Here is a 12,489-nt window from a genome sequence, read left to right as displayed (position 1 = left end):
CTCTTTATCAAGAATTTGAAACACCTGAGCACAAGCTACACTTACCAGAATCCACTTTGAGGGTGGCAGGGAAAGACTTGTCTAGTCACAATATAGGTTGGTAGGGAGCCACACAATATAATTCACTAAAATAATTCACTGCATGTAGTGAATTCACAATATGTAAAATATATATTAGATATCATGACATACTTGTTTTCAGTTAAGTATATTCTGTTAAGCTGCTCCTAAAATGCAAAGTAATTAACTTTTTATTTCTAAATCTAAGAACAAAATTTACTCACTGAAACTATTTATATTTTAGGTGTCTGCAGAGCAAATTTGTTCAGATGCATGCATACTTTAAATGATTGAAGCCTCAGGGAATGATTTTTTTAAAGTGATTGCACTGTAACCTACTGTGTTACTGTCTTCCTCTTGTACCAGGCAGACTTCTTGTTTTCCTGTAGCTTGCTATGTGATTATGATGAAACTTCAAGAATGAAATACTGCCTCTTCATATAGCAATAAAGAAAAACAATTATTTTTTAAATTTGCTTATAAAGAAGAGTCTCTCTTTAAATAGGAGTATTTGAGGCTTTAGAAATTGTAGTTTTTATGGTATAAAGGTGCTTTCAAAGTAGATACAATATCTAGGGTATTTTTTCCTGTTTTTATAACTTTGGATTATCTGTTCTAAATTGATTACCTTCCTCACATTTTTAAACTAAACATGGAGTTAAAGGACACAACATGTGAAATAAGGTTTCAAATAAAATGTTTTTTTCAGTAGCCAAAGCACCATGCCAGCATTTTTTCCTATTCACTTTTCAGACTTGGATAATGACAATATGCAATGTTACTTTAGTTGCATCATTAAACTAAAAATGCCATTATAGCAAAATTTTAATTAAAACTCATGACCTTTACTTAAATGCTCCCTTTTAAAATGCTCCCTTTTAAAAATTAGAATTTCTATCATGTAGCTTATTGCAACCACGTAGCAGTTACAATGATCTTCCTCATTCTTGAAGGATGAGGAGCAGCATTCTTCTCTCAGTAAATATATACATACATACATACATACATATATTTTTATATGTATGTGTGTGTATATATATATATAAACGTTTCATTAGTTGCTTACAGCTCAAAAAGATACATGAAACTAGTAAATAATATATAGTTTTATGCTAATATATACTGTGCAACCCATTCATCCATTGTGAGATATGCTTGTGAGATTCATACCTGTGAGATACGCTTTCAAATGCTGTATGATATATAACAAAGGAGTTTTAAAGTATTTTAGCACATGCTAAGTGTGTATGTTTGTAAGAAATGTTTATCCTGGCTGCAGTAGGCATAGGAAGAAGTAGTGCATGTATGTGTAGATGCATATATATGTTTACATGTGCAACATGCAGGCATATGTGCTTATTTTAGGTGTGCACTTAACATTTTCCTCTTGCCCAGTACATTTAGAATTGATACTTAGCATGTGTCCTAAGTCTGTTAGAAATGGAAAACAAGGAGAAAATCAGTAGTTCATCAGCTGGCTGTAGCAACAGCTATTTCTGAACAATTCTCATCCTCTCACCCATAAAATCGGCATAAAATTGACCTAACATTGCCAGATCAGATGGGGTATCTGGAAAGTAATCCTCAGGGAAAAGAAAATTCAGTCTTTGTAAATCTGAAGATAAAGTGCATAAAGTTGCAGAATCGGATTATACATTCTCTTTTTTTTTTTTTTTTCTAAATCAGTACCCTTTGTTTCTTCTTCTGCAGTGCTTGTGAGAAGTTGCCACAAAGATGTGTCAGATGCTGTCTGAGTCTAGCTCCAAAAGCAGAAACAAACAAAATCTTTTGTAAAAAGCCCAAACCTGGACTCAGATAATTCTCATAAAATCCTAAGGCTTTTTATAGGTATTGGGATTTGGTTTCAGAGAGCGAAGGAATAGAATATAGTAATTACTTTTTGAGGCATAAGTCATATCTGATTTCCTTACTTAATAAATCTATTGCAAGTACCTACTAAAATAACCAGTTAAAAGCCAGTAATAACAAATGCAAGACTCAGCTCAAAGCTTTTGGGGAAGTTTTAGAGGTGTATAATTCTTGCTTTACTTGTAACACTGATTTTTTTTAAAAATTGAGTTAGGAATATTTTCTTGATAGTTGGCTGTTTTTTAAGGAAGGAATATTCAGAGAATTACTCTTGCTGTTTTAGATTACCTGAATTTAGTTATCCTCTCATGATTTATTACGCCTTTTCATCTTAAGTTCAAAGAAAAACACAGAGAAAGAAAATAAATGGTATTATACCTGTAGTTCGGTGAACTGGCATTTACTTTAAAGTTGTTGGCTTTTATTTTTTCAAGTGAGAGAATTGAAAGTAATATCAGAGAGCCCTAATATGAAGTGAAGATAGTGAAATGAGAGGGATGCTGTATTACAGTCACAAGATTTATATTTGTTAGCATATTAGCGCACTAAAAGAACTTACTGGAGCTTATCTTGTTGCCAATAGGTAAAGGGTGCTGTTGTGCAAAGCAGTTTAACTCCACTGATGTCATTAAGATGGGAAGATATTCTGCATTTTGTGACCAAAGAAAAATAAGTTAGAGTCAAGCGTTACTTAATTCTAAGATTATGCTGTGTTTCTGATTGTGACCTTTTAAAATTAAACTTAGAGGTTTTGCTGTTATGATGTATTTCCTCTTTTTAAAGATTAATGGTTATACTTCCATGAAGAACAATGAAAGAAATAAATTACAGAATTTATTTTAAATTTAGAAGTTTATATAATAACTATTTTACAAACTGAAAGTGTTGAAAAATAAACCTTTAGTTTTGTTACTGTGTTGCTAAAGTATTCAATATACTAAACATTGATTGTGTCACTCATTTAACATCTCCCAAAATAATGTGACCCATTTCATTCTTAAGCAAATGAGAGCTTTCAAAGTGAACATGTTCCTGGCGGTGCTTTGTGCGTCTTGCTTGCCTCCTGCAAGTTGATCAGTGCCCCTATTTACAGAAACTGGCACTCTCAATTTTTCAGTAGAAGCAACCTCTAGATGGTAGAGCTAGAATTCAGAAATTCTGAACAAGAAATGGGTGATAGTAATTGGTGTAACTAATAACCAGCTTGTGTTTCTAAGCATTTGCAAATGCTTAAGCCATTGCTGCCCAGTGAAGTAGTCCTGCTTTCTTCCCTCCACAACTTCCCATCCCCGCTGTTTCTTCTGCATTCTGGCACAAAAGCCAAAGTCTGTGGCTAGCTGACACTAATCTGAAAAAATCCAAAAGATGAGTTTGAACTTGATTAATTCTCTGATCTGGTTCTCTGTATAGCCGCAGAAATATCTGCACTGGCATGAGGGAGAGGAACAGGAACAAATAGCTGGTGGTGGGAGTACAGTGGGATTGCTTATTTGCAGAGAAATTTGTGCTTGAAGCATTCGTGGACATATGGCCTCAGCTACGCAAGCACTTTTAAGATATTTTTTGATTCTGCACAATTTCCGGTGGTTTTTAGCAAGTAACTTATAAATTATTTGACATTCAGAATTTGATATCTGTTAGCATGCTTGCTGCTCTGTGTATTTATCAATGAGGTCACTGTTTACCTGTAATAACATTTTTTCACGATACTAAATTGGAATGCAAATATGAAGTCCTTTGCGGTATAGTTCTCCAAACTCCTGTTGTATCTGGCCATTATACAGATATGTTTGTGATTTAAATATGCCAAAAACATCCTGGGGGGGGGAAGCTTTTCCATTTTTAAATGATGATTGTATTTATTACCTCTCTTCAATATATTTTTATACTGAATGCTGCTCACACTAAGTATAAACATTGCATTTTTCTCTTGTTTCTTATCTGCCTCCAAATGTTCTTGTTCCCTATAGTAGATGGAAGAAAACTCCTTCTGCAGGATATGTGGACTTTCATAAATAATAACTGTAGAACCCTCCCCAGATGTTAGCAGGAGCGAAAAATATGGCTGCTTGACTCTCCTTCTCAGCCAGACAAATTAACAAGGCAGACCTAAATTAGGTTGTGTTGACTGATGTTATTTTGCAACATGTTCAAAATGTATCTTCCAGAGTTTACTTAGCCTAACATCTGGAGTAGAAGGCAGGAGGAATACCTTGCTTCAGTCTTCAGCGTCTTCTGCACTGTCCAGGGGCAAATTCAGGTCTGGAAGCTGCTTCTAGAATAGTAGAGTTTGCAGTCAGTGACTGGGAATGAAAATATCATCAGTGATGTTGTTTCCTCTCCTTTAAAGCCTTAAAGCTTCAGTTTGCAACCTCCCTACCTTGCCAAAAGTGAAGAACTCTCTAGTTCTAGGGTAAAATACAGCAGTAAGAATGAAGTTTCTGATTTGTTGGGCAGTGCTAGCTTTAGAGAGTGATGTGAAAAATGGAAATCTGAATACGTTTCAGAGATCTTGTCTCTTCAGAAGACAGGAATCCCAGCAACTTTGGAGGTAGCCAAAATGCTGGGATTGTCATCAGGCCGTTTCTCCTGACTCTCACTTGCAAGTTTCTCCATTTGTTTCATTGCCCTCTGGCACCTAGACCTGTAGTCCACAGTGTAATAAGTATCTGGAGTATTTGCCTAACTTTGGCTAGAACATGAGTGGAAACCAGCGAACTTGTGTTGTAATCCAAGTTTTGACACTGACTTGTTTTTCACTTTTATTAAGACAGGTAATTTCATTTTTAGCATATGAAAAAATGGTTGTACTAATCTATTATATAGTGATATTGTGAAGCTTAGTGAATATTTGTGATACAGTTTAATATTAGAAGTTGGGGAAGATATCATAGGAGATTAAAAGCTCCAGGGAGATAAAGAGTATCATTCTATTTTGGTTGCAAAGTTATGGTTCAGATTATTGTTCTAGATACATACAAAATAATATTAATTGTGGGCTAATGTATAGCCTAAGTAATCCTCATTGTTTGATAATTTACAGTTTAGAATAGGTTAATGAAAACTTGAAGATATAATTGAAATGCTGGTTTTAAATGTTTTGAAAAGGAAAAATACTCAAGTGGATTAACCAGTACTCTCAAGGTTTTTCGTTATATTTGTATTTTCTTTAAAATTACAAGTAGCATTTTTGTGTACCTCATAGATTTTTTTTTCTTCCACTTTTTTTTCAGTTTACATCTTTCCTTCTGTGAATGGAAAGAAATTTCTTAACACATAATTTCTTAATTAAATTGATATATGAAAATTGAATACCTACTTAAAAATGAGCTACTCAAAGGCTAAAAGGAAAAGTTAAATATGAAAGTAGTTCAGTACATAATAACCTCCTATTGTATGTAAAACAATAAACATATAGTTTCATAAATATGAAATAGGTCTTTTTAATAATCCAATATCTTCCTTAGTTTTTAGATACATTTTTCCACTTGCCTCAATGCTTGAAGCTAAGCTGAAGCTAAGCTGACCCTCTCTTTAATATTAATGTACTCTGACTGTAATACTCTGTTCCTTTGCCTCTGATTAATGCTGTCTGTCAATTATTTACAGATCCAGTGGTACTGTGGAAGTTCCCGGAGGACTTTGGAGACCAGGTTGGAAACATGAGATTGAACTTTTTTTTATGTTAGAATAATAATAAAAAAGCTCTCCTATTCAGCTGTAGAAAGGCAGATGCTAATGATATCAGCAAGGAAGTCTTCACCCAACTGGTGGGTTGGTAATTAGAATGCATTTGTGACAGGAATACGCAATAGTAGTTTTGAAGCACTATATATAATTCTAGCTCTCCGTATCACCTTATTTTTAATACAGAGTATTTTATTAGATGGTTCTGTTGAAAGTGTTGGGGCTTTGTCTGTTTTAAGATTGAATATATGGTAAATTTATCAAGAAATCTTTGCAATTAATCTTAGGAAGCCGAATGTTAATGTAATAAATTGTTTAACAAAAAACAAAAAGCTGAACAGCTCCAAGTGGTTGGATATGTACTTTTAATGTCAGAAAATTTGAGTTCTGTTCCTTAATATTTTACAGTGCACAATTTTATATTTCTAATTTATATTATTTTAGTGATACCCTAGCTATTTTGCTTGAGGAGAAAAAAAAAGTCAGACTCTTATAAAAGACAGTGATTGAAACTTACTGATTCTGAAAGCACAGAAACCCTAGTTTTTAATCTATAATTAATCCTCAATGGTAAGTTTATACATACTGGACTGAAGAATTATTTCAATATTTGTAATAATGGCAAAGCTATTAATTAGATCTTTGGGGTAGAATATTTTATTAAAGTTATTAATACTAGAAAAGAATACAATTATTCAAATTGATTATTTTATCAGCTTTGTGATTTTTTTCTATGAAAATACTTTTTTTTTTTTTTTAAGAGAAATACATAAAAAAAACTTAATAGAATAAATGTCTCTGAATGTCTGTCTTTTCTCTTCTTTTTAGACTGATACTGAGTCAAACATATTCTTCATTAGCAATGTCACCACAATAGATACCTGGAAATATCTTTGAACAGTAGATCTTGATAAATTGGTGAATTTTTTTGAAATCAATAATACAAGATTCTGTAAAGACAGCTGTAAGGAGGTTCATGATGAAAGGAATAAATATACAAACATAGAAGGTAGGATGTCTGGTTAGGGAATAGCATCAGTCAGAAGCATGTGCTGCTTATAAGATACTGATAAATGGTATATGAGCAAAGTCTGCTATTAGGTGTTCTTAACTAGACATCCAGCAAGTTTTGATAATTTTCTGAGGTGCAGAATGATCTTCATTATGATTTAAATTCTGTTTTTCTGAATTGTTTTGTTCTTTTTCTTTTCCCTAAGAAAGACTTGATCTAAAAAGAAAAAAAATTGAGAAATTATGTATGAAGAAAAATGGGAGCTTATTCAGTAAGTCGAAGGTTATTCAATGAACAGCTGGTGTAGAAATATGATTAGAAGATGAAGCCCACTGAAGACTGGAGGGGAATCATATAAAGATGCAATAGACACAGCTAATCTATAAAAACAAGAGTACCTCAGGCAGTTTATCTGCCTTTGGGCTCTGAAAAAACAGTACTTATACCTGTCTCAATAGTGTGGGGAATCTGATATTTCAGGTAAATTGCTTGCAAAGGATAGTAGCAGTGCTTCTGGAAAACAGTACATTTTAACCCTCCTTTTTGCAAAGGAAATTTTGCTATTATAATCAGTGGATCTGAAAAGAATATATAACTGCTTCTATAGCAAGGCCTAGAGCCAAATAGTTCAGTGAAATGAGCAAAAACCTTCAGTGTGTGTGTGTTGAACTCGGTAGGTTTGGATTGGAGATCTGAATTTCATCAGACTTACTGATTTATTTTTTTAGTGAGAGCTTACTGAAGCTATCAAGGTTAATTTCAATGAAGTTTGATGGGAGAATATTTCAAAAAACCAAAAAAGAATATTCTCTTTTCCTATTTTCCAGTCATTTCTATTTTAAATGTAAAATGTGTGAGTTAGTTTTTGGATGTATCCCAAAGAATCATCTTTCCTAAAATCTAAGGGCTGTCTGTTTGCACAGTGATGTGATAACAGTGGCAAAATATTTTCTTCTCTTCCTGAATTTTTCTACAGTTTATCATGTCACCTTTTTGTTGCTTTCATAATGCAAAGAAAACTTGTCTATGCCATTTTGATACATTCCTCCTCTTTCTCACATTCTTCCTCTCAGTACTTTTCAACTTTTCAATGCTTACTTATTCCCATACACCTCTTATTCTTTTAGGCTGCCATTTTCTTTTATGCTATGCAGTATACTTCTTTCTGTCTCCTGTTTCTCAGATGTTGAGAATGCAAATGCAAAATTTAGTTTTGCAAAACATTTTATCTGTATTGGACCCTGTAGAAACTATGCAAGATCAGGAAAAAAGAAAAAAAAATAGTGTTTTGTCAAAATCACTTGTACTGAGTCCATTAAGTAAAGAAAACATGAAGCTGTAGTTTTGGTACCACCAAAGCATTTGCAAAATTTTGGATTTTTCTGCTCTGCCCAGACTGCAGGTCAATGCCTTTTTTTGTAGCTGATAGTTCTTTAAATGCTAGAACAAGAAGAAGAAGGGGGAATCTCCCCCCCACCCCCAAACAAGAAATGTTAATGAAAAATAAAATATTCCAATGAAGGAAATGAAAAATACCTCTCTTTGCTAAGAGTATTTCAGAAAACTTTTCTTTTGATGATGTGAGTAATTACCTTTTTAGTGACTCTCAAAATCATCAAGTAAACAATGAAATTGTGGTGAGAAGAGTTCTAAGTACAAAGTACCACAGTACTATTCCAGAGAAAGACTTTATTAAAAAGAACCCCAAAAGCCAAAAGAGCTAATCAGTTTGTTAAGGTAACAGTTTTATAATTCACAGTTGTACTGGAATCGCCACTATAAAAATGGTTTTGACAATGTCAAATGTCCAATAATCTCACCACTGTAGAAAAACTTTAAGGGTTCTTGATTTGAGCATGTGTAGCTCTTCAGTTTGAATGGTTCTCCTCTCGAGCTCACATCTGGATGAAGAGTAGCCATTTAATGGAATATTCCTTATTTAAAAATATATTTTTGAATGTTTATGCCTCCAAGCACAATTCTGTGGTGTATTGAAAATTCCCCTTGAATTCAGGGAAATTTTTATGATAAAAGATGCTTTTAAGCATCTTGAGATTCCCATTTTGTTTATTCAGACTGTTTAGATTGGAGTTTAATTTTAGCCTTGCAAGCCCATTTTTGAAAAGAACTCTATACAGAAAAAATAATAATGCTGTAATTTCTGGAAGAAAAAATCTAGTTGTTCTTAGAAATGAAGTATGTTTTTAAGTGTTTTGAAGAAGCAAACCAGATTAAAACAACACTTTTGCTTACAAAATGAAAACTTTATAATTGTTTAAAATAAAATATGTCTGTGCAGAGTACGCATGTTGTAATTTCATAGTGTCACCCTGCAGAGATCTAGTAATTCTGGCTGTATTCTCATGCCAGTAAAGTCAATGGCAGAAGTCCTATCAATGTCAAACATGCCAAAATTTCCCTGGAATGCCTCTATTCATAGCTTTTCTTAAAATAAAATTACCTAAGCTCTGAGTTGCTTCAGGTTAAAACATTCCTGGGAAAAGTAGTAGTGTCAGCACAAGGAAAGGGCAGCAGGACAGTGCTGATAGCGCTGGAAAGAATTTGTGGCTCCTTCGGCGACAGTGCCGGTTTCTGTTAAAGTGAGTATGTAGTCATGGCCTTGGACACCAACGTGTGGATTGATTCTTTACCATAAGACAGATAAAGGCAGTTTGTATGTGTACACGTACACAGTGTGTATGGTAGTGCCATAAATAGCATGTTGAAAAGCCTTTGTAATTACAAATTCAGTTTACTACTATGATGCATTAGACTTTCAAACCTCAGTGTATGTTACTTTTTAAATGTTTGTATTTATGAAAGATAGGACAAGGATTAAAGAAAATACTAGGGTTTTTTTTTGTCTGTTAAACTAGGCATCATCCTTACCTCTAATGTTTGTGTTGTCTTAACCTTTGAAGCATGTGAGGTCTAGTGCTTCTTGCAAAATTAGTTATTACAGTAATTTTGGATATTGTTTTTTTAATCTATATGAGATTTTTAGTTGCCTTTTAATGTGACTGGTTATTGGTCCAAAGTGATTTCTGTCTGCAGTAAGTTGGCCAGAGCCAACTTATATGGTATATGTGGTTTATGGAAAAAGTGGTCCTTTGGATAGTTCTTACCCTTCTGTCATGTAACCACGTAGTAATTTCTTTCTGTAGCTTGCCCCTTATCTGCTGGTGAAAACCATCTCACCAGAAAGACGTTTCTAATGGCTAATAAGGCAGGAGACATTCTTGGGAGAAGCCACTTTAGTGATATGAGATACGACGAGGTGTTCTTGGCTGAAGGTGTGGATTAATAAAGAGAGACTCTGCATTAGATTGTTAGCTAGGTTGCATATTTTATCCTGTCTTCTCTTGCCCTCATCTTTCTAAGGAAAGCCATCTGTTTTTTCATGTCAGACTTTCCCATACCCTGCCTGTGAGTAACCATAAGGAACATAGCGTTCCATGTGAGGCATCTCTACTGTTTTATACATAGTCATTATAATGTTCTTCTTGTTATTAGCTCATTTTTTACATGTCATTTTCATTTTTACCATAGCACATTATGCAAAAATCACCAATGACCTGTGAACAATAAACCTTACTCCTTATCCTGTAGTGAACCAACTGTTAAAGCCTGATATTTATATACATATAAATCTATCAGATTTTTGTGCAAGATATATATGTGTATATGTGTGTACATACACACCCATATATATACATACACCCATATATGCACAAACATATTTGTATAAATATCAGTTGTTTAAGGGCTGAATCCTGTGAAGTACTAAGTACATCAACTTTCCCTCAGCAAAGCAGCGATCTCATACTTTACTTTGAATGTATGTATAGTACCACTAAGGTACATGGGCTAAATTGCCTATTGACAGTTAAGCCTAGCTTAAATGAATGTCATACTGGAGTCCAAGTGTTCTATTTCTTGCAGGATGAAATCCTTAATTCCATGGATTATGGCAGCAATTATATAAATAAGTGTAATATGAAGGAGATCATATTCTTTTCTGTAAGATTTAAAAAATAGTAGAGTACTTATAAAAAGCTGGATTTTAAGAAGCCAACTGAAGTCTGTTGCCTGAGTTGAAATAATGTGTGGAAGCCAGTTGTGATAATTTTGCGCTCCTCTGTGCTCTCCTAGGAGAGCAGCGTGAACTCGGGAGGTACGAGACTGTTTACATTCTTTTCAAGGCTGCAGGCATGCTGTTAGGGGTTGCACCTCACTGTCTTTTTGCATTTGATGGCTTTGTTCTTTTATTCCAATGAGGCATTAAATACGTTTCAAATGTTTATGTTAACTAGATAGGTACTTGCTTTGGTTTTATTATTTTCATTATCAATTCTTAAAAGGCAGGGGACACTTTGGAATTTTCTTCTTTGTGTATTAACAAGTTTGATTAGTGTTTGAGTACATGGGTGTGAGAAAGGAGGAGTCAATCTAATAAGCTTGCTGCATTCCAAAATTATTTTTGTCTGAATGTTATACTTGATTTTTTTCAATTTAAGGTTATTTAAGGACTTAAAGTCCTGTGTAACTTTTGGGAAAATGATTGATCCGCCTGAGATAATGGTAACTTTCTGCTTCCAAATAAGCCTTCTCAGGTTAAGATAGTTTCCTGTGATTTATTGACACTTTAGTCTTCATCATGTTTTAAATACACACTGTTTATATTGAAGAATATCATATCTGTAAAGATGAAATGCTTTCCATGTATGCAAATCATAGGGGTAGAGTATCAGCAGAAAAACATTCTAAGGCATGTTTTTAAATACAAGCAAGTTGCTGACTGCATTGTTTCAATGAAAAATGTCTGTCCTATTTTGATAAATATTCTATGGAATAACTACTCATCTAGACATGTTGGTAACACCCAGGATCGCTGAGACACTAAAACATTCAAGATGTAAATATTCCAGGATACATTCTAAATTTTTTTTATTCATCCCAACAAAGAACATAATTCGTTGAGACTTGTTTTCTCAAAATACGTAGAAGCCCAAGGCTAAAAAATTAACTTTCTTGAAATTTTGAGGACAGGTGGCAGCTTCAGGTATACTTGTTTTCAGGATTGTAATGGTTTTGTTTTATAGAGCTTTTAAGTTAAAAATGTTGAACTTGATCAGCATATGGTACTGGCTAGCCTCATCTCTACCAGCTCTTTTGTTATCTTGTTATTGTTATAGGTCTTAATGACAGTTGTAAGCCATAGTTCTGGATGCAGGGGTTAGTCCACCCTGGGGAGGAGAGGGAGAAACAGCAGTGTGGATTATGGAAATATGAATTGATCTAAAAAGCAGCTCTCTTGTAACAGAATGAGGCTCAAAGAAAGACTGGGGGAGAAGCTGGTGAAAAGACGATGGAATATGATGTGAAAATGATCATTTGAATGCTTTCCTTTTCATTCGCAGCTGCTGTGTTCTGGTGAAAAGGCATGCATTTGTATATCTTAAAGCTGGGTGAAAAAGGGCCAGATGAATGGAATTACTTGTTAGATATGTTTTCATTTTGAGACAAATTATGTGCATTTTAATAGACTGTATGCATATGTTAGCCATTTTTTGTCATACAGCTGTGATATTGGGGGACTACGTTTTGTAGAAATTCTTTTCTATGTTTGTTCAAATAAGTACAGTATTAATATTTGACTGTCCTTCAGCTATACTGTATCAGCCTACAGAAAATAACTTAGGGGTTTGGCTTATTCCTACAGTCTTCAGCAATGTGCCAGACAAAGAAGAAAATATTAAATCATGGTTGAAATGGGGATGACAATCATTTGGAACATCTTCCAGAAAGCCTGCCAAATTATCGCATGTGATGTCATTGCTGATTGACCTCAAATGCCCTCA

The 12,489-nt window shown here is 34.0% G+C and overlaps 1 protein-coding gene across 2 annotated transcripts in view; it reads left to right on the top strand.

Annotated features, from left to right (window-relative positions):
• Positions 1 to 12,489, top strand: part of DENND1B (DENN domain containing 1B) — a 179,664-nt gene that overhangs the window by 45,364 nt on the left and 121,811 nt on the right. For both annotated transcript variants that reach the window (XM_067300776.1, XM_067300775.1), the window contains exon 3: positions 5,539 to 5,582. In XM_067300776.1, coding sequence (XP_067156877.1) covers positions 5,539 to 5,582 — 44 coding nt within the window. The remainder of the gene's footprint in view (positions 1 to 5,538; positions 5,583 to 12,489) is intronic.

Source organism: Apteryx mantelli, chromosome 8 (assembly GCF_036417845.1).
Source record: "Apteryx mantelli isolate bAptMan1 chromosome 8, bAptMan1.hap1, whole genome shotgun sequence".
Classification (NCBI taxonomy): Eukaryota; Metazoa; Chordata; class Aves; order Apterygiformes; family Apterygidae; genus Apteryx; species Apteryx mantelli.
The sequence above is the reverse complement of the archived record's forward strand: the minus strand, read 5'-3'. Positions and strand labels throughout refer to the sequence as shown.